Below are 22702 nucleotides of genomic sequence, written 5' to 3' on the forward strand. Positions count from 1 at the left end.
TTCCACAACACTGTAACAAGTGAGCCCCCCCATCAGTGGGGCATCAACAAATCAGCCATATATAATTTATCTTAACCAAAACATTTACTGAAAATGAAAAGCAAACATATAATATTTACATAACATTCTACCCATAAACCTCAGTTATACTCTCTCATCAATGTATTGGGTGTGCATGGAAAGAATGGGCACACAACTAGAGTCTCTGGGGTAGTAAAGGACCCATATAGGGAACATGTGTGGCCTGGGCAACTTGAACTCTGGAACTAAATATCATTGCTCTCTTTCTGCATTAAGAACTATTCATAAAAGTCCTTTGATGAATGTGGCATCTGTGTTGAACAGATTTTTACACTGCTAAGCTAAACTGATCCCTTGGGAGCTTCACTAAAGCCTCAATGGGCAGGACATCATAGCTGGACTATTGATCCACTAGGCCAGTTCTCGGCTTCCAGGCTATTTTAGGCTTTAGGCTTAACTAATGTCTTTCAGCTGAAGTAGTGTTTTGCTCTTTTAGGAAAAGGCATTGATCTTTATCCTAAGCAAAAATATCTAGAGCTCTCCTCCTTTGCAGGATTCTTCTCTACATCTCAGAAGCAACAGGTGGTGATACAGAAAAGTATCTTCTAGTTTAGAGAATTAGAATATATTTTCTCTACTCCTTATCCTCAGCAGGAAGTTTTTTTTTAATTATAAAAGTATTTTATTATTTTCTAGTTACATGTAGAGATAGTTTTCAACATTTGTTTTTATAAGATTTCTAGTTTCAAATTTTTCTCCCTTCCTCCTCTCCCTCCCCCCCCAAGACAGCAAATAATCTGATATAGGTTATATATGTACAATAACATTAAACATATTTCTGCATTAGTCATGTCATAAGAAAAGAATCAGAGCAAAAAGGAAAAACCTCAACAAAGAAAAACAACAGTACCCAAAACAAAAGAAATAGTATGGTTCAATCTGCATCCATATTCAACAGTTCTTTTTTTTTTCTTTCTGGATTTGGAGAGCCTTTACCATCATGAGTCCTTTGGAACTTTCTTGTACCATTGTATTGCTGAGAAGAATCAAGTCTATCACAGTTGATCAACACATAATGTTGATGATACTGTGTACAATGTTCTCCTGGTTCTGCTTATCTCACTCATCATCAGTTCATGCAAGTCCTTCCCAGGTTTCTCGGAAATCCGCCTACTCATTGTTTCTAACAGCACAATAGAATTCCATTACATTCATATACCACAACTTGTTCAGCCATTCCCCAATTGATGAGCAGCCCCATAATTTCCAATTCCTTGCCACAACAAAAAGAGCAGCTATAAATATTTTTGTACATGTGGGTCCTTTTCCCTTTTTTATGATGTCTTTGGGGAAAAGACCCAATAGTGGTATTGCTGGGTCAAAGGGTATACACAGCTTTATAGCCCTTTGGGCATAATTCCAAATTGCTCTCCAGAATGTTTGGATCAGTTCACAGCTCCACCAACAATTCATTAGTGTTCCAATTTTTCAACAGCTTCTTCAACATTTATTATTTTCCTTTTTTGTCATATTAGCCAATCTGATAGGTGTTAGGTGGTACCTCAGAGTACTTTTAATTTGCATTTCTCTAATCAATAGTGATTTAGAGCATATTTTTTTTTGTTTTTTTGCAGGGCAGTGAGGGTTAAGTGACTTGCCCAGGGTCACACAGCTAGTAAGTGTCAAGTGTCTGAGGCCGGATTTGAACTCAGGTCCTCCTGAATCCAGGGCCTGTGCTTTATCCACTGTGCCACCTAGCTGCCCCCTAGAGCATTTTTTCATATGGCAATAGATAGCTTTGATTTCGTCATTAGAAAACTGCCTATTCATATCCTTTGATCATTTCTCAATTGGGGAATGACTTGGATTCTTATAAATTTTATTTAGTTCTCGATATATTTTAGAAATGAGGCCTTTATCAGAAGTACTGGCTATAAAAATTGTTTCCCAGCTTTCTGCCTCCCTTCTAATTTTGGATGCATTGCTTCTGTTTGTACAAAAGCTTTAATGTAATCAAAATAATTCATTTTGCATTTCATAATATTCTCTATCTCTTTTTTGGTCATAAACTGTTCTCCTTTCCAAAGATCTGAAAAGTAAACCCTTCCTTCCTCTCCTAATTTACCTATTGTATCACCTTTTATGTCTAAATCATGTACCCATTTTGACCCTATTTTAGTATAAGGTGTAAGATGTTGGTCTATGCCTAATTTCTGCCATACTATCTTCCAGTTTTCCCAACAGTTTTTGCTCAGCAGCAAGTTTTAAAAAAATATTTATTTATTTGTTTAGATAAGATTTCCAATTTCAAATTTTTCTCCCTCCCTCCCCCCTCCCCTAGACATCAGGTAATCTGATATAGGTTATATATATATGTGTGTGTGTGTGTTTGTATATATATGTGTATATATACATATACATATACACACACATATATAATAACATTGAACATATTTCTGCATTAGTCATGTTATACGAGAAGAATCAGAGCAAAAAGGAAAAACCTCAAAAAAGAAAAACAACAGTACCAAAAACAGCATCCATATTCCACAGTTCCTTCTTTTTTTTTTTCCTGGATTTGGAGAACCTTTTCCATCATGAGTCCTTTGTAACTTTCTTGTACCGTTGGATTGGTGAGAAGAATCTAGTCTATCACAGTTGATCAACACATAATGTTGATGATACTGTGTACATCAGCAGCAAGTTTTAATAGAAAGCAATGTATAATCTCTATAGGTTTTCAGTAGGAGATTGCAGTAGAGCATATTCCAGACTCTTATTGGTTAACCAGTCTGCCCAGCAACAAATTCCAGTTCGAAGACAGTCACAGTCTCCCTTTGACAGACATGAAACCTGTTCTTTTGCCTCTTCTTCTTTTGTTAAACTTTCTTGGTTCGGTATATAGGTCCTTTTTACAATTGACCCCACCTTAGTTTATGGTTAGATGTAACCAAAATTCTTATGTAACCAAATTCTTATGTTCTGTTTATAATCAAGTAGCATTTCTCCCATAATCACAGAACAGTTCTGGTGTCCTTATTTCCTGTTATTAACCCAGAACTTCTTCTATTCTTCATTTACAAATCACTGAAGCAGACTGTGTGCTCCATTTACTCTAATGTTCTACTGCTTGTCACATGCAAATGAGCAACTGCCATCTCAGAACTCTGAGTCAGATTTAGCTCAGTAACTACTTCTCTTCATATTCCAAAAAGACCTATGTCCTAGACAAATGAATTGTAAAAACAGACAGCTCAGGAACTGCTTTTTCCTCAAAAGCAGATTTATGACCCAGACTAAAAGCAGATTTATGACCCTTCCACAGAAAAACCTAAACAGTGTCATAATAATAAATTATTTGGAAAAATTTGGAAGTCTTACACCTAGGTTTATATTCCAAAGATATACCCAAAAAGAGAAAAAGACCTATTTGTACAAAAATATTTATAGCAACTCTTTGTGGTAGCTAAGAATTGTAAATCGAGGGAATACCCATCAATTGGGGAATGGCTAAACAAGCTGTGGTATGTGATTGTAATGGAATATCATTGTCCTATAAGAAATGATAAGGAGGGTGATTTTCAGAAAGGCTTGGAAAGACTTATATCAACTAATATATAGTGAAGTGAGCAGAACCAAGAGAACATTGTGCACAGTGACAGCAATATTGTTTGATGAAGAACTGTGGATGACTTAACTGTCCTCAGCAATACAATGATCCAAGGCAGTCCCAAAGGGACTAATGATGAAACATAGTATCCACCTCCAAAGAAAGAACTGGTCTTGATTGAACACAGACTGAACCATTCTATTTTTTACTATTTTTTATTTTCTTATACAAAATGACCTATATGATAATGTTTTACATAATTGCCCAACCCATACTTGACCAAGCTTCCTCTTTATGTTATTGACAAAATTGTCATCAAGAATGGTGTTGTTGTTCTTTTTTATTTTAATATGATTTTATTTATATCTTGTTCTTTTTTACATCACTGTAGCTTTCCCCAGTATCCTTTCCAATTCCAGTATCCAAGTGCCTTTCCCCCTCCTAGAGAGCCATCCCATATAACAAATAGGATTTTTAAAGACAAAAAAGGAAACAATCAGCATAATTGTACATATTCTCAGACTTTTTCAATGTATTATACATTGAAAAAGTCTGAGAATATGTGCAATGCACAACACATGAAGACCTATCTTTGTAGAGGGAAGAGGTGGACATGTCTTCTCATATCTCTTCTTTCACAACAACCAATACTTGTTCTTTATAATTTCAGTTCAGGAGGGGCAGCTAGGTGGTGCAGTAGATAGAGCACTGGCCCTGGATTCAGGAGGACCTGAGTTCAAATCCGGATTCAGACACTTAACACTTACTAGCTGTGTGACCCTGGGCAAGTCACTTAACCCCAATTGCCTCACCAAAATAATAATAATAATAATAATAATAATAACAATAATTTCAGTGCAGGAGTTCGTAACTTGGGATTGATAGATTTCAGGAGGTCTGAAATGAGAATTTGCATGGGAAAAAAATTCATCTTTGTTTTCACTGACATTTCACTAAAATTTAGCATTCTTTCCCATTATTTAAAAGAGAAGGGCTACACCAGGCAGTCAAAGGGGTCCAGGACACAAAGAAGATTAAGAACCCCTGCCTAGTGATTCATTTAGTCTCTTAGACACTGTACTGTAATGAGCTGGCTTTGTGCAAGAGAACTTGTAGCATGTTTTTTCCATCCTTGTGTCTATTAACAATCTTATTATTTATTATTGTATCATCTTACTATTCAGATTATGTACATGGGGCAAGCCTACCATATCTCTGTGGAATTCTTTAGTCACAGATATGAACATTCACTGGCAGTCTACAAATATTTGTTAAGTACTTACGTGCTAACTGCTATTAAGTTACCACTGTACTAACTGCTGGATATACAAATACAAGTAAAAAGAAAGATGGTTCTTGCCTACAAGGAATTTATAATCCAATGGAAGAAGACAACACGTTAAAAGAATGTGAAAAGTGGGAGTAGTGTTATTTATATGGTCCAGAGAATGATGAATTGCTGATTTAGCCTCTTGTCCAAAGTGGAAATGCTGGGAAGAACTCACCAATGAGAGAAGGGGGCCCCAGCAATTAAAGGGGAGAGCAGCCAAGTGGTGAAGTTCAGATAATGAAGGATGGCTAGTTTGGGACCCTCCCCAAAATGGAAGTTCCAGGAAAAACTCCCCATTAGGAGAAGGGACCCTCAGGGATAGAGGGAGAAATCATGATGACAAAGTCCAGAAAATGAGGTGTAGAACATGTGAACTGAAGCATAAGGTTTACTTTGAATCAGAAGCTTCAATTTTTATGATTATGATTTGAGTATGTTTCGGGAGGGGAGGTATACATAAAACAGACCAAATGAAGTAGAACTTTTGGTTAATATTCAGATTTATTTTTGTAATAGTTTTATGGTGGGTAGAACTAGAATAAGTCTCTTAAAAAAAAACAACTTGAGAGCATAGAAAATTTAATTAGTATTTTTCATGTTAATGTGACCAAATTTGAGAATATTCTGATGTAAAGCTACTGATTTTTTATGTTGTTCTAAAGATAACAAAAGTTAAGTACTGCTTTCTGTGATAATTTCATCTTGCTAAAATAAAAACAAGTGATAATTGTAATAGACTTTCTTTGATATGACTAGCATAATTATATTCACTTATAAATGGGAAATGTATCTGAATTAAACCTTTGTAGGTGGTGACAGTGGACTGGATGGGTTAGGAGGACCAGGTGTACAACTTGGAAGCCCAGATAAGAAAAAGCGAAAAACAAATACCCAGGTAAATTGCCATTTAACATTTTTTACTCTCATTTTCCCCTTTTGGGTTTGATTAGGTTTGATCAGGTTTTCAATTAGAAAGAAAATTGGACATGGTTAAATACTTCTACCAGTTTTCAGATCCAATCATGATTCTTGACTAAATTTTTTTTTTTTTTTTAGTAAGGCAATTGGGGTTAAGTGACTTGCCCAGGGTCACACAGCTAGTAAGTGTCTGAGGCCGGATTTGAACTCAGGTACTCCTGAATCCAGGGCCGGTGCTCTATCCACTGTGCCATCTAGCTGCCCCTTGACTAAATTTTTAACTTTTTCATAGAATTATTTTTTTTGTGTACTGCAGACATAAATTGAGGCAAGTAGAAGTAAAGACAGGAAACCTTGGAAATCACTGAAAAATCCATGCCATATATTACTAAATCTTGGATGTTTTCAAATCTGACAATGCCTAACATGATCCTAATACTGTCTATAGTTGAGCTAAAATAATACTTTAAACTTCATATGGGGGGTGGCAACTAGGTGGCACAATGGATAATGCACCATCCCTGGATTCAGGAGGACCTGAGTTCAAATCCAGCCTCAGACACTTGACACGTTAACTGTGTGACCCTGGGCAAGTCACTTACCCCTCATTGCCCTGCCCCCCCCAACCCACCTGTATATGGGGAAGGTTTCATTTGAAGTACTTTTTAAATAACCTATTATAATATTTGGGTATTATGGAAATAATCATATATGCATAAAATAATGGAATAGGCATCCTGTGTGTATATAATATGCTTTTGAAGATATATAGTTGAAGTGTTAGGTTTTCATGTCATTTTATTCCCTATAGACTGAAGTATACTTTTTATAATAAAAAGCGGGTGATAAATACAGTGTGCATAGAGATACTTTTTTTTTCTACTGAAACCACTATTAATTATGAAACTTGCAGTGTGACTGATTCAGTATATTTATTTCTCCAGTTTATATCCCTGAAATGCCTTGCTTTAGCAACTCCTTTCAGCTACTTATCCTGTCATTTTATGATTATTTTGAGATTAATAAGTGTTTATAATTAGAATCTTTTGTATTTTAAATGAACTATTTCCTGGATTTGAAAGTAATAACAATAAATGTAAATTATGTAATCTCTTACAAAAATTACATATATTTCTGTAGTGTTACATGAAGATTGTTTTAAATTTCTTACCTTTTCTTCATTAGACATTTTTTAAAGAAAAAAATTGATATTAAATGCAAATAAAAGATTATGAAATGCAAAATTACAGTTTAATGGGGAAGGAATTACATTTTCTATAACATGAGTACAAAAATACCGACATCATTTGGTGCTGTGATAAAAGGATAATTTATCTTAGAGTTTTTTGTTTATAATATATTGTTTACTTTTCATTCTCATTTCAGGGGCCTTCTTTTCCTCCACTGTCTGAATATGCCCCACCACCAAATCCAAATGCTGACCATCTAGTAGCGGCTAATCCATTTGATGACAATTATAATACCATTTCCTACAAGCCTCTACCTTCATCAAATCCATATCTTAGCCCTGGGTATCCTGGATTTGGAGGCTACGGCTCATTCAGGATGCCACCTCATGTACCTCCAAGAATGTCATCCCCATACTGTGGTCCTTACTCACTTAGGAACCAGCCACATCCATTTCCTCAAAATCCTTTAGGCATTGGTTTTAATCGACCTCATGCTTTTAACTTTGGGCCACATGATAATTCAGGTTTTGGAAATCCAGCATATAATAGTCCACTAAGTCAGAATGTTAATATGTCTAATCAACATTTTAGACAAAATCCTGCTGAAAACTTCAATCAGATTCCTCCACAGAATGCTAGCCAAGTATCCAATCCAGACTTGGCATCTAATTTTGTCCCTGGAAATAATCCAAATTTTACCTCCCAATTAGAATCAAACCATTCTTTTATCCCTCCATCAAACACTTTTGGTCAAACAAAAGCACCCCCACAAAAACAAGACTTTAGTCAAGGAGCAACTAAAAGCGCTAATCAGAATTCTTCTGCCCATCCTCCTCATCTCAATATGGATGAAACTGTAAACCAGGGTAATATTGACTTGAAAAATGTTAGTCGAAACAATACAGTAAATCAAGAAAGCAACCGTTCCAACAGCACTGATAATGCAAACAGTAGCCATGCAAATGGAACTCAGAATAAGCCCCGTCAACCCAGAGTTACAGCTGATGGGTGCAATTCTGAAAAGAGCAGCAAAACTACTCTCCACCCAAGTCGACATGGCCATTCATCTTCAGACCCAGTATATCCTTGTGGCATTTGTACAAATGAAGTGAATGATGATCAGGATGCCATCTTATGTGAGGCCTCATGCCAGAAATGGTTCCACCGGATCTGTACAGGGATGACTGAAACAGCTTATGGCCTCCTGACTGCAGAAGCTTCAGCAGTATGGGGTTGTGATACCTGCATGGCTGAAAAAGATGTCCAATTAATGCGCACTAGAGAAACTTTTGGACCACCTGCAGTAGGCTCTGATGGGTAATCAGTAGTTTTTTAGAGTAGTTTTTTTCATGGTTATTACATAGGATCTTAAAGTTTCACATTATAGAAACAAAGCCAGTTATTTATCCTTTAGTTTTTATGATATTTAGCTCCAGTAACTATTGTAAATTTTTCGTACAATATTTGCTTATTTGTTTTTGTGTAATCAGAAATATAAAAAGCCTCTTTAATCTTCAAAACAATCTGCTAAAATTTAAATTGGTCACATAGGTTGTAACTGTAAAAAAACCAGAATTAGTGAATCTAAATATATATTTTTAATGTATAAACTGTACCAAAGTGCTGAACTTTGAAAACACCATATAAAACACTGAGTTTAGTGTCCCCTTTTGTAAGGGTCCATTTAGCTTGTTTTAAGAACATTTTGTGTGTAAGTGAAACACAAATGGGAAACCACTAAGGTTTTATAAATTTTTAAGAGAACGATATCAGATTTTTCCAGCTATCTCAATTTTAGTTACCTTCATGTGCAAATATTCCTTCTCAGTGCATATGTATGTATGTTGTAAGTAGGAAGATGTTATACACATACATAGTAGGAACTAAATTCTGGTAAGTTTTTTCTGTTTGACTTTAATTAGAGGTAAGTAGTAAAAAAATCCTCAAAAGCTGTGGTAAATACAACATCTGCACATTTTTAGGAAATTTAAAAATAAATGAATGCCAAACCTGGGTAGATAGCATTTTGTGAAAATTAGCGCTTAATAAAGCAGGTTAAACTATAGTATGTTCTTTTCTCTTTTCCTGCCATTTGGTAGTCCATAATGTGTGAAATTCCTAGTTCATCTACATTGTATTTCTGTTAGAAATATGTAATTGCTCTAAACTTTTTAAGCAATCAACCTAGCCAACTACAATTTCTTTTGATTTTTGTGTGGAGATTTTAAAAAATCATTCATTGCATGCTGTATTCCTATTCTTAGAATGAGATCATGATTTTTTCTGTTTTTGTGTATAATATACAGAGCTGGATAGATATTGTGAATAGAACCTTTCAGTGTTTGTTCTCAGGAGTCCACTCAACATTCTACACAATAGTACTTGCGTTGTATTCTGTGCTTAAATTGATCCTGTATTTCCTTTAGCTCTTTACTTAAAAAAATTAATACCTTTTATAATGTGCAGCCGGCTATTTCTATGAAAGTGAAATAAATTTACCTCTCCCAAGCAAATTTAAAGATTTGTAACATTCTTCTCTCATGTTCCACTTTCAAATAGAAGTTATATACTTGCAATCAAGAGGGTTTTCATTCAGATATTTAGGCTTGCTACAACACTAGTAAATATTATCTTGTAAATATTGAAATGAAAACCACATGTACTTGATTCTGACAATGTATTTACCATATCTGAATTGTATATTAATAGCTGAATGTTTTTGTGTGTTTAGATCAATGGTACTTTTAGAGTATTCCTACACTTAATTCTCAGTCAACTGTTCTTGGGGAAGACAAGCTATTGCCAAATGCTAATTGATTAGCTCAGTTTGACCAAAAGGGGGTTGAATTTACCAAACATACACATATGATCTTATGGGGACAGTTGTTTCTGCCCTAGAAGTATTAGAATTTGTAATGAAAGGACTTGCACAAAGGTATATTCATTCTCCAGCATCACAGTTCTTTCTCTGGTGCAGTCCTCTTTGTATTCTTGAAAGGCTTCTTTTGTCTCTGTCTCTCTGTCTCTCTGTCTCTCTCTCTCTCACACACACACACACACACACACAATTTGAGTAGAAAATCTTAAGAATTTTTCTATCTCAGCTTGGAAGCCTTGCCAATGTTCCACCTGGCTAACATGTCAGGAGGCCTTTCAAAAAGGCTGTGTTATTAATGGAAATTTTCATAGTGGCAACTCCTCTATCAGAACTTATCATGGGGTTTTGTCTTGGTACATCACTGGAGAGTTCCTAATATGCTGGTTATAAGATGTTGCAGATTCACTAGTATAGAATTAGTTTAGCTTGTACAGGAAAATAAATTGTGCTTATCAGTTAGAGTGCTTAGAATTAGATCTGTCCTAATTTTTACTTTAAGTTGTGTGATATTTAAAAGCATTTCTAAAGAGTTACTGTCAAAATTAGAATACTTGTGTAAATAAAACTGGATGTTTTCTTGGCTAGTGATTGTTCTGCATAGATGATAAAATAGTACATAAAGAAATCCAGTATTTTTTTTAAGACTCCCAGCACTGCCGAATAGAATGACCTCCTTACAGTATGCTTTAACCTTTGCAACCTATTGATTTTAATCCCAGGTGAAAGAAGTATCAAGAGTCTTCATCTAATAATCTTTTAAACTTGTCTGTCTAGCACACATTAAAAGGGCTGATGTGTATTATACCCTTCACTATGTTAACTATTTTATAATTAATATTGAAATAACATGTAAGCAATGATTATTTTTGAAGGCAGCTGAAGAGGCTTTGGATTTCTTTTGCTAGTGTATAAAGGCATGGAAAAATCTATACAATTTTAGATTTTTTTTTTAATTTAAAGGATACAGGCAAGTCCCTTAAGTTACAAATGGGGTATATTTAAAAACAATTTTCTAAGTTGTTTGGAATTCAAAACACATTTTACCATAGAAAAAATATTTATAAATAGTGGTTAGGTTTCTAGGCTAGCCCATAAAAGCCTAATTAATTCATATCGTAGCTGAATTACAGTACAACCTAGATCTGGGTCTTTGAGGCTGGGGGTCCATGGCCCATAGAGGAGGGAGGACACGGGAAGAGGAAGACAGGGTCCTTCCTCTCCCTTTCCTGGAACAGGGCCAGCTTTAGGCAGAATTTTTAAGTAAATAAAGTTTTGTCTTTTACTCCCTTTATACTTTTGTTTCTGCCTTCCCATCACATCTATTGCCCTTCTCTGCAGATGCCCAGGTTCCTTCATGCTGTCCTAACCACTCACCCATAGCATCATATCTCAGCCCTTCCCTACCCCAAAGTTCTTTGTTACCAACCTCCCATCTAGTAAACTCCCATTCCCTTAGTATAGCTGTTTCAACTAGATGTCAGGAAAAAAACAAGCTGGTTGCCAAGCTCATGACTATTACAGGACATTGACTTCTTAGCCATATACATGCCTGTTGAGCTCATCCCCCAGCCTTTGCACTGAACTCTTCCTCCCTCCCTTTTCTACCCCCACCCCCACCCCAACACATTGGGTGCAGAAATTGCTAATCAATGACTATGGCTCATTTAATTAATCTACTCTGTCACTGGCTAATAGCTACCAAACCCTTGTAGAAGTATAGAATGCTTGTTAACTGAAACAAATCTCCCATTGGTAGGATCTCAAGGAGCATTACAAACTGAAATGGAAAAATAAAATTATATAGTATGAGCTGTGATGGTGAGGTATTTTGGAATAGATAGCCTGGGGTCAGGTTTCCTAATCTTGCTTTTTAAAACTTCTTTTCCTACTCTTCTAAAGCCACAGTTTCTTTTACATTTCCAAGGTTTTTCCCCCAGCTTTATATTCTACTTGTTTGCTCCAACCCCACCCAATATCATCTGACCATCTGGATGGCATGCTTTGCCTGTCTAATTGTCCAGTAATAGATAAGTGATCCCTTCTACTGAATGTGGAGGGAATTTTTGGGACAGGGGATGCTTTCTCAAAAGGTAGAGGAGAAGGTATTGAATAAGCTTTTTTATGTAAAGGTGATTTATAAGAAGGGCTTCAAAAGTTGAGGACTCTAATTTTGAAGTTTTTACAAAAATAGAATGTCTCTTTTTTTCCTCATTCTTGTTAGTAACACTATCTGTAGTTATATTTAAAGGACTTCATCTTCTCTTACCAGTACTTTTCATGTTATATAGATGATGTTGCCTGCTAGTCAAAATGTTATCTTTTATAAAAGAAAGTCCTGCTTCTTATCATGATGTATGTGACTTAAATGACTGTTTCATATTAAAACTATTCCTTCCTTATGTACTGTTTACATATGCCTCTTTTTGGGATATTAGTTCAGTACTTTTATACAAATCTGAGTGTGTTCCACATTGGTGACATGTATTTTTGCAACTAATTTTTTTGAGTTTTGTTCTGATTATAAATTAGAGCATGTCTGAATTAACACATGCATTAGTGCTGTGGTCTGTGGCAAAAATACTGTAATTCAAATTGGAAAAAAAAAGTTTCCAGACTTTGTCCAACATTTATTCTTATGAAAAAGAAAATTACTATGTAATACTAATTATTTCATATGATGGTGTGTTTTAAGCTACTCTATGAAGTATGTGAAACATCACTGTTTAAGGATTGGTGGCTGGCCTAGTGTCCTTGAACTGGGAGAGAAGGGTAAATTTAATGTTAGCAATTCATGATGTTCATAATAGAATAAATACTTCTTGAAAAATTGGTTATCTCTTACAGGCATAATTTAATAGGAAATGATTAGCTGGAAAATATGGTATATGGTAGGATTATTTAATGTGGTTAGTAATGCGAATGTGCCATTTAATTATAAATTTCAAATTGATATTTCAGGCTTTTAAAGCTACACTATGTGATCATCAATGAACTAAAATATATTTTTGACATAGTCTTAGTCATCTAATTATTTCACAAAGCTTTTGTAGATTAGAATAAATTCTATATATTTTTTAAAAATGAAAATATTAAATAGTATTCCTTCAACTACACCACATTTTGTACTTTTAGTAATGCCTTTCTTATACAGATCTCCACTATCATTCCCTTCCCTTTCCCCCCTCCAAGTAATAATGACCAGCATCTTTTTTAAATCATTAGGATAATGTAAAACTTCATTAATTTGAACAAAACTAATTCAGAATTTATGATTATTAAGATAAGCACTGAACTGGACTTAACTTTTGTATGCTATATGAAGAAAAGTGTTTACAAGGAAAATTCATCTATACAAAATAATAAAAATAAATGTTAATCTTAAGAGAACAAATTGTTTCAAGCACTTTAAAAACATATTTTTATGTTTACATATAATTAATATACTAACCACAAAGCATTATCTCTTGATCAGTAGTCCCTCTACCAGACAACACTTCATCCAATTCAGATGATAAGAACATGTATCTTTTGAACAGACTAGAAATTATACTTATTTTAAAATATTCTAATTTTTATACTTTTTATTCAAGTCCTGACTTAGTGAAGTCTTACCATATCAATAATATGTGTTCATTTTGACACTACTTACATGCTGCAGTTATGCATCATATATTACATAGCTGACCTGGTCTTTTTAGTCATCTCATCATGTATTAATGATCAAATTGATTGAAGAAAAATTGGTTTAAGTTATTGACATATAAAAAATTACAGATAGGCTATTAGCAGTCTTTGTGTTGATTATGGACATGACTTTAGACTTGAATGCACAGTATTCTTCATGGGTCTGGTTTTGTGTATAAATTTATATTTAGAAAAATTTTAGCACTTTGTTTTTGCCTGGTACTTTAACATATTGTTTTTTGAAACCAATTCTCCCTTTTGATTCAGTTGTACAGGTTTAAAGAAGTGTTTATTATTAAATGATTCATGAATTGCTAACTCAAATAACTTTGTGAACAAATTAAAATGAGAAAAGACAATGATATGACTTGAATTGTTTACTCAAAATGGTTTAGCTTTTTAATTTGGACAGTATAAAGGTTACTGTCTGGGAAATAAAATTGGCTCACTGATTGAATGGTAGGTAAATGCATATTCAGTTATTTAAGTGCTTCTGACAAACTACAATTTTCCTTTTTTTTATAATAATTAGATAATGACAAGTCAAATCTATTTTCTTTATGAGAAAATTAACTTTAAAATGTTTCCTACAAAGTATAGTTACTTTGTAAATCATCTTATCCTTTTCTCTTCTCCTCCTACACACCATTCTTAAATATAAGACCTTCTGAAGGAATATAATTTATTGTCTTCCACCTTATTTTTTTTATTTGTTTCACATTACTGTGGCCTTTCAGGTTAGTGGCAAATAGAAAAGTAGTAAGAAAAGTTACAGTTTCTGCCATCCAGACAGTTCATAATATGAGTTATTGTTGGCCTTTCATTTCAAAGATTATGCCAAATGTCATGTGTGCATAGTAAGAGGAGTGTTTGTTTATCAGAATACATCTACTATTAGTAGAAACTATGTATGGCAGGCTTTCTTGAACAATATGTATTGTAAGTTTTCCTATATTGTTATTTTGCAGTAAATTCTTTCAAATAAAGCTAATTTTTAAAGAGAAAATGCCTGTTTATTTAAGTATCAGGCCTTGTCTTATGTCAAGTAAGGGATAAGTATCTTCGTCCATATATTGTTTCAGGTAAGCCATATGTAGGACTGTGACCCAGAATTCATTAGCATATCATATATTCATTAACATAGTTAATGAGACCAACACTTTGGATCAAGCATTTCCTTTTTTAGATGTGTGAAGCTTTTGTAGAACTGTGGATTTCAGACTTTATGATTGAACCTTGGAATTCCTCTATTAGGTTTAATTTGTATCTTCTTTGTTATATAGGACTTTAGTGCTAGGACAGGAAACACAATGCATAAGGATTCCTTTACAACCACAAAAAGCTTGAGAACCTTTTTGATAAAAAGAATAATAAAGTTCTTTTAAGGATAAACTTACTACTTAGCTCATATAGTTGTTTTGAGGACAACACTTTGTAAACCTTGAAGTGCTATAAAAGGGGAGTTATTGAATTTTCATGTGAAAGTTGAGTTTACAAAAATGCCAGTGATCATAGGGTATGGAATGTTTTTAAGGAATAGTCTGTTGAATGTATATGTATGGAATTTACATGAAAAAGGAATTTTTCAACTGAATCCGGACAGGGCTAAAAGGTGGTAAGGATATCAGGGTATTAAAACAAATGTGAATGAATATAAGGTTAAAAGAATTCAAGGCCCAAGGACATAAATGTGAGTAGAAATGTCTTTTTAAAAGTTTTTTTTTAATGAAAAAATTTGTTAAAAAATTTTTCTGATTATCTTTTTTTAATATCACTTTTCCTTCCCAATCTCCCCCTTCCCCTATACCCATCCTGAATAAATAGTTGAGCAAAACAAATCATACTGGACATGTCTGAAAATATATGCCTCATGCTGGACTTAGAATAAACCACCATCAGGTCTTAAAGTTTTTAAGTCTTTCTGTATTATTTTCCTTTATGGTGTAGTCACCATATAAATTGATTTCTAATTCTGCTTACTTCACTTTGCATCAGTTCATACTAGACTTCCCATATTTCTCTGAATTCTTCATCTGAGGACTATTGAAACTGAGGCTACATTCATACTTGTTTTATCTTAAGGCATAGTAATATTCAATTATGTTAGATAGAGGGAATATCTAAGGCAGTGTGTTCCTTTTCAAGGAATTCCCACCTATGATTCAAGGGTTTCAAGCTAAAAATTCTTTAAGAGCACCTTAAGCAGTAAATAATTGTCCAATTATATTACAAATATTTTTCCTCTGTCAACGTGTGTGCAAATGTGAAAATTCGAAGCATTTCAAGTTTGTTTCTGTAGCTATTTGGAGCTATTAGGGACAAAAGTTATCATGGTAATTTTTGTAAGCACTTAATAACTAAATCTAAAAGAATATTATTAATATTATATTAAATTGCCCTGGGCATTCACAATACAATTTTGTTGTTGTTGTTAGAAGAGCTTTTGGAACAAAAACATTGGGAACCATTGATCTAGGTCAAACAACAAGTTAAAAACAGTGGATCCTTAAATACCTGAGTATCTACTATGTCTCTAGACTGTGTTGTGAGGAAGAAAAAATACAATAGTCTGATTTATAAATACTTATAAATAAGCCAGAAAGCAGCTACATTAGAGACTACATGCATCGTGTAGGCAATTTAAAGTCAGGTCAACAAGAATTTATTAAAGAACTTACTACAAACCAGGCAGCGTGTTTGGTGGTGGGGATACAATCAAAAAAAGACAGTCCCTAGCCTCAAGATGCTTACCTTCTAATGTGGGAAGACAAGGAAGGGGGGAAGGAGAGAAGGGGGAGAGGCATAATGTCAAAATTCTTTGTTCATTATACCCTGAAGAATGCTTGCCCTCAGAGTGACATCTCATGCATTTGTAAAAGTTAAAAAATGTTCAAGAGAACTGGCACCACACCAGCAAAGGGAGACATAATTGTTTCTGGCTGGAATTTTCAATGTATTTTCTCATAGAAAAGGTTGTAATATAAAGTTATCTATCATTGAAATGCATTATGGCTTGTGCATTGGTCTAGGAACTTAGCTTAGACCATTTATTTATATATATAGCATTTATAACATTGTTTCAATGAAAAAATTATCCCATGTTTCAAACAGCAGACTTATAAACTTTTTGGAAAGCATCCAATTCAAAAGGAAGCTGGGAACTATGTTAATACAACATAGTCTGACCTCAATGGTTGAAGAACTCATAATCATTTGTGGAAACAAGATTTACATATTTGAACAATCAAAACAATGTAAGGCAACAATTGCATACTTTTAAAAGTTCAGTAAAGGGAGCAATGTGGTCTAGTTAATTAAAGATTTGTAAAAGTTAGACTGGATCAAGAACTGGTAAGATTTGGATTTAATTTGGTTCAAGTTCAATTTAACAAGCATTTTGTTATAAAGTCTCTACTGTGTACACTTAAAATGCTACTCTGGAGAAGTTTACAAAGTTTAGTTGAGACCTAGTCCTTTGTAAGAGCTTACAGGGAAGTGCATCTAGGCAGGAAGAAAAAGAAGAAAATGTGACAGGTTTCAGTAAGTGTAAAATGCAAAATAAAGTGAAAGAATTAGTAGTATTGATGAAGTGGAAATTTATACTTAGTAATAAAATCAAAGAGAGTTTGAGAGCCTTCACTAGGGTTATAGCAATTTCAGAGGAGAGAAGAGTTGTATGCAAGAGGTGTTATAAACAAAATTAATAAGCCTTAGCATGGGAGCCTGGGGGACTTCAAGGATGGTGGTTCACTAGATAATAACAGGGAAGTTAGGAAGAGGAAAGTATTGGTGGGAGAATATAATGAGTTCAAGTTTTGGACAATTTGAGTTTATGATGTCTAGGGGACATCCAGTTTGGTGAATTGGCAGTTGAAAATGAGATTGGAGGTCATCAGAGAGGTTAGGGCTGGATAAATAGGTTTGCGAATCATCAGTATAGAGATGAGAATTGAATCCATGGGAGCTGATGAGATCAGTAAGTGAAATAATATAGAGTGAGAATAGAAGAAGATGAAGTGAATACAGCAAAGGAGACTTAAAAGACCTAGTCCGGTAGATAGGGGAAATAGGAGAGGATAGTGTCATAAAAATCTAAAGAGAAGAGAGTACTTTATATATTTATGTTATCTAAATAGTCAGCTGAGTCCTTGGTGTTGTTATGGCAATCTTTTTTATTCATCTCTGATTGACTTCCTACCTTACTCCAGGTCTTCTAAACTTTCTTTTCAGGTTCCCAGCTTACACAGATGTGGTCTGTTCAGGGCAGAGTACAGTGGATTATCACTTCCTCAGTCCTGAATACTATGCCTCTTAAATACAACCCAACATTACATTAGCTATATTGGCTACTATGTCACACATTGAGTGTTATGTGACTCACATTGAGCTTCCAGTCAACCAAAATCTAGATTATTGTTCAGATGAATTGCTATTTAGGCATGCCACCCCCATATTGGATTTGTGAAGCTGATATTTTAAACACAAGTGTAAGAATCTACTTTTATCCCTATTAAATTTCATTTTATTAGGCTCAATCCTTTGTTTCAACCTACCAAGATCTTTTTACAAGCTGATTGTCATCCTGTGTATTGCCTATGCCACCCACCTTTGTGATCTCTGCAAATTTGATAAATATACTATCTGTATACATTTATCCAAGTGATTGGTAAGCATGTTAAATAGCTCAGGAAAAATACAGATGACAGGGGCATTCCACTAAGAGATCTCCAATTGAAATTACTGCAATCCTGCTCTTTGGGTCTGGTAATTTGACCTTTTTTGGGGGGGGGCAATGAGGGTTAAGTGACTTGCCCAGGGTCACACAGCTAATATGTGTCAAGTGTCTAAGGTCAGATTTGAACTCAGGTCCTCCTCAATCCAGGGCTGGTGATTTATCCACTGTGCTACCTCCTGCCCCCTCAACCATTTTTGAATATCAAATTATACTACCTAGCCTACATTTCTACATTTTTAGTATAAGAATAGCATGAGATACTTTGTCAAATGTTTTGCAAAAATGTGGCCCAACAATGCCTATGATATTCCCTTGATCTAGTAGTCTGGGAACTCTTTCAAAAAAGAAAATTAGGTTAGTATGATATGGCCTATTTTAGATAAAGCCATAGGTTCACCACTCCATTATCTTTAATATTATGCATCAGGCTCTAGACTTAATTTCTGAACCCACATGCACACTAGCAGGTTGGGTCTTTAGAGCATACTTGGCTAAATCATGCTCTTAAGATTCTAGGGGTTGTATGTCTCTTCTAATACTATCGGCTTAAGCCCCCCAACTCTAGTGTAATCCTTTTTCTTTCTTTTTTTTTTTTTTTTGGTGAGGCATTTGGGGTTAAGTGACTTGTCCAAGGTCACACAGCTAGTAAGTGTTAAGTGTCTGAGGTCGGATTTGAACTCAGGTCCTCCTGAATCCAGGGCTGGTGCTCTATCCACTGTGCCACCTAGCTGCCCCTACCCAGTACTAATCACCAGTGATTAGTACCCCACTGTCATTTAACCAATCAACATCAATTAGTCATTACAAAGGGATACTTACTGAGAAGTTATAGCAAGAACAGTACAAACATGTCTCCAGATGCTCTCCCCTGTACCACCACAGTCCCTGGGGAGAATGGGCTCATAGTAGTTTATACAAAACATTTATCCCCACCAAGATCACTTCAAATTGTAGTATAGACCTCTTGGCTTCCTTATTTCTACTGCTATGGCAGGTCAAACATGTCTAAGTCAAACAGATCTTCTGGACTTCTCTTCTTACCAGGCTCAGCTATCCACAAATTCTGGCATGGATTCCAATCACTGGACCTCTTTCTGTTCATTCTTCAGTTCTTCTGAAGCTCACAAGGTCACAGCCCTAGCCTAGTCCATTTTATTTTCAAAACAAAGCCATGTCACTGAAGTCAGGAAAAAATAAATAGGCAAACAGGGACAGAAACAACTTCAAGGCCATGTGCCCATGGTTTCATTTTGGCCCAAGTGGAAAAAGTAGGCCACTGCTAGTGAAAATACATCTCTCAGCAACAACAGGGCCATACATTTGTGGCATCATTCCAGGTGGAAAAGGGTGTTCTGTCTCTCACCAAGAGGCCCAGAGTCACTTGTCTTGCTTGCTGGACACCAGGGTAGGAAAGAGAGCTGAATTTTCCCCCAGAAGTCTTTTGTGTATATTCTCAGTTCCAGCTCAGCAGCCAATCAAGTTTTCGTAGATGAAACAGCCACAGAATACCTGCACATATTACAAAATCTAGATGGGGATTGAATCAGGCTTAGTATAACACATTATGGACCTAAAGGCTGGATTCTCATGATCTAGTCCCCTGTTTAAAATATATTCCAGAATATTGCCAAGAATTGAAATCAAACTTTGTTCTTTACCATTTAAAAAAAAATTGTAACATTTGCTCTTTTCCCACTTTGTAATTCTCCTATTCTCTGTGATATTTCAAAAATCGTTGACTGTGACTCATATCTGCTAGTTTCCTAAAGTAACCTTGAATTTAGTCCATGTGGACCTGGTGAGTTGAATTTATCAAAGACAGCTAGGCGTTCTCTTCCCTACTTATCTTGAATTTGAATTTTTCTCTCAACCCAAAGATCCCTGGCAAAGAAACAAGTAATATAAGAATTGAGCAGCTCTGATTTCTCTTCATCATATGTTATTGCCTTTCCATCTTCCTTGAGCAGGCCACCCTGAAGAGTAATCAGTGGCTGACTCATTCCATCCACTTGATTTCTGGTCCTACCCTTTATTTAGCCGTCTTTCCCTTCACCAATATAGCTTTAATTCTGTTAATAAGTCAACAAGCATTTGTTAAGAACTCCAAGTGTTCAAGAAAAGGAGTTAAGTTTAAGAATAGAAAGGTAGCAATTGTCAAAGACACAATAACCACAGCTTCACGACTTTCTCCAGCTCAAATTCAGAACATGTAAATAGGAGTGATAGTGGCAGATGATGAGAATAATCCAAGGATGGGATTTGGCTAGATGTGATGACTATATAGACAAGGGGAAAGAGATTAGAATGTAGAGGATAGTACAGAGTTGAATTGATTCATGAAGGGGTTAAGATAGGGAAAGGAGAAGAGAATGGTGAGCAGAGGGGTAATGGAATAGAAAAGAGCTGAGAGACAGTGTTTCCGGGTCACAGTGAGAATGAAGAGCAGGGTTAGGATTTATAAGGTATGGGGAAAGATGAAATGAAAAAAATATTGTAATTAGCTTTTCTCCTTAGCTTTAGCTTATTCTGAGCTTTAGTACTCATTACTATTATTGTGGGACTTATGCCACATTTTAAAAGATTAATCTTCTATTACTAAATTTTGCTTCCAACTTCTATGAATGTCTTTTAAAAATTTGTTGGTTTTCACTCTTCATTTCTCGGTTTTCTTACCTCGTGGCCCTTCCTGGTAATTCCCATGGTGAATGCTATGAGTAACTGTGTGTTAGCCATGTTTATTTGCCTCAGGCAAGGCTCTGTCTTTGGGGGCAGTCAAGTAAGGTCTTATTTGTTTAAATGTAATACAGTGTGTGGTAGCATCATCTCTGTGTGGTCCTCTATAAGTAATGAGTACCATGGGCAAGACTGGCTGTCCATGGACCTAATGTCCCACCCACACTTTTTAAATTCACCTTCACTCTCAGTCCTTATCTAGGGTATGACTAATTTAATTAATGGTTTATGTCCCATCCCTTCCCAACATACTGTATAAACTTTTAGGCAAGAATCATAACTTCACAAAGGAATTTAATTCAAATAATACAAGTTTAATAAAATGCAAGCAACTGATTTGTGTATTATAGAAACTTTAAATAGCTCAATTCTTTTACCAAGAAACATGGAACTTCACTCTCCCTGGCTCCCACTGCAGAAAGAAGAAACAAAAAGTGTATGTGCCTAATACTAATCTCTTGACAACAATGTGTACAGGAAGAAAAAGTACCCATAATTCACAGCAATAAGCATTCAGTGGAAGCCATACTTCTGCCTTGTTTCAAACAGCTGCCAAATCCTTGAACCCATGTCTGCTGGCTTTCTGTACTGTTCATTGCCTTGTTCAAATAGACAGAACCTCACTTGCCATTCTCAACAAACCTGTGACCACCGCTTCTCATTCCAAGAAGAATGTGTTCAAGCTATCAATCTTCCTTCTCTTTCCCTCTCCCTCTCTCTCTACCTCATCTTCAAAGCCTGTGCTCCTATTGACAATCATATTGCTTCATCTGTAGGGCAGCTTGCTCAGCTGACTCTCATCAACAATTAATAGCTTTCTGTCAAAGGTCCAATGCAAACTGTAGCTGACCAGCTGGATATAATTATCAAACATTTTACATCTCTTCTCCATCTTTTTTTCTTCCTCAGATAGTTTTTAGAAGCCTCCTCCTTTCTTCCCCATTTTCTTCTATTCTCACTGTCCTCCACAAAATCATAGATTTTCTTTTTTTGTTGTTTTTGCATTTTAATTATTTCAGTTGTTCAATTAAATTGTTTTCAATTTTTCTCTCTCTCTCACCTTCCCCTTCATTATCAAGCTTCATCCTTGGATCTCTAGAATTATGGCTGTTCATTGCATCAATCAGAGTCTTACAAAGTTGTTTGTTTTTACAATTTTGTTATTGTATTAATTGTTCTATTGGTTCTGCTCACTTCATTCTATATCAGTTCATATAAGTCTTTGCAGGTTTTTCTGAAACCATATTTTTTGCTATGTCCCCTTTGCCATTTCTAATGGCACAATAGTATTCTATTTACATACTATAATTTGTTTAGCTATTTCCCTATTTATGGATAATTCTTTAGTTTCCAGTTCTTTGCCACTACAAAATGAGTTATAAATACTTTTGAACATATGGATAATTTTCCTCTTTCTTTCATTATTGAGGATTATAGGCTTAGTAGTGATGTTTGTCCTTCATTTTTTTGAAAAGGACCAATAATGGGGTGATGTCTCAACTCACATGAACTGGATTTAAGTGAGGCAGAGTTGCACAGTTGTCAGCCTCACTCTCTCTTCAGGGTCACTGAAGTGTGGTGGTAAGACAAAAGGGCAGTACAA

At 35.1% G+C, this 22702-nt stretch overlaps 1 protein-coding gene across 1 annotated transcript in view; it reads left to right on the plus strand.

The window, feature by feature from the left end:
* PYGO1 (pygopus family PHD finger 1) overlaps positions 1–14637 on the plus strand; it is a 31008-nt gene extending 16371 nt beyond the window's left edge. Inside the window, exons 2-3 of the mRNA XM_043984164.1 lie at positions 5771–5856; positions 7266–14637. Coding sequence (XP_043840099.1) covers positions 5771–5856; positions 7266–8390 — 1211 coding nt within the window. The 3' untranslated portion in view covers positions 8391–14637. The remainder of the gene's footprint in view (positions 1–5770; positions 5857–7265) is intronic.
* Positions 14638–22702: the final 8065 nt, after the last annotated feature.

This window comes from Dromiciops gliroides, chromosome 2, assembly GCF_019393635.1.
Source record: "Dromiciops gliroides isolate mDroGli1 chromosome 2, mDroGli1.pri, whole genome shotgun sequence".
NCBI classification, from domain to species: domain Eukaryota; kingdom Metazoa; phylum Chordata; class Mammalia; order Microbiotheria; family Microbiotheriidae; genus Dromiciops; species Dromiciops gliroides.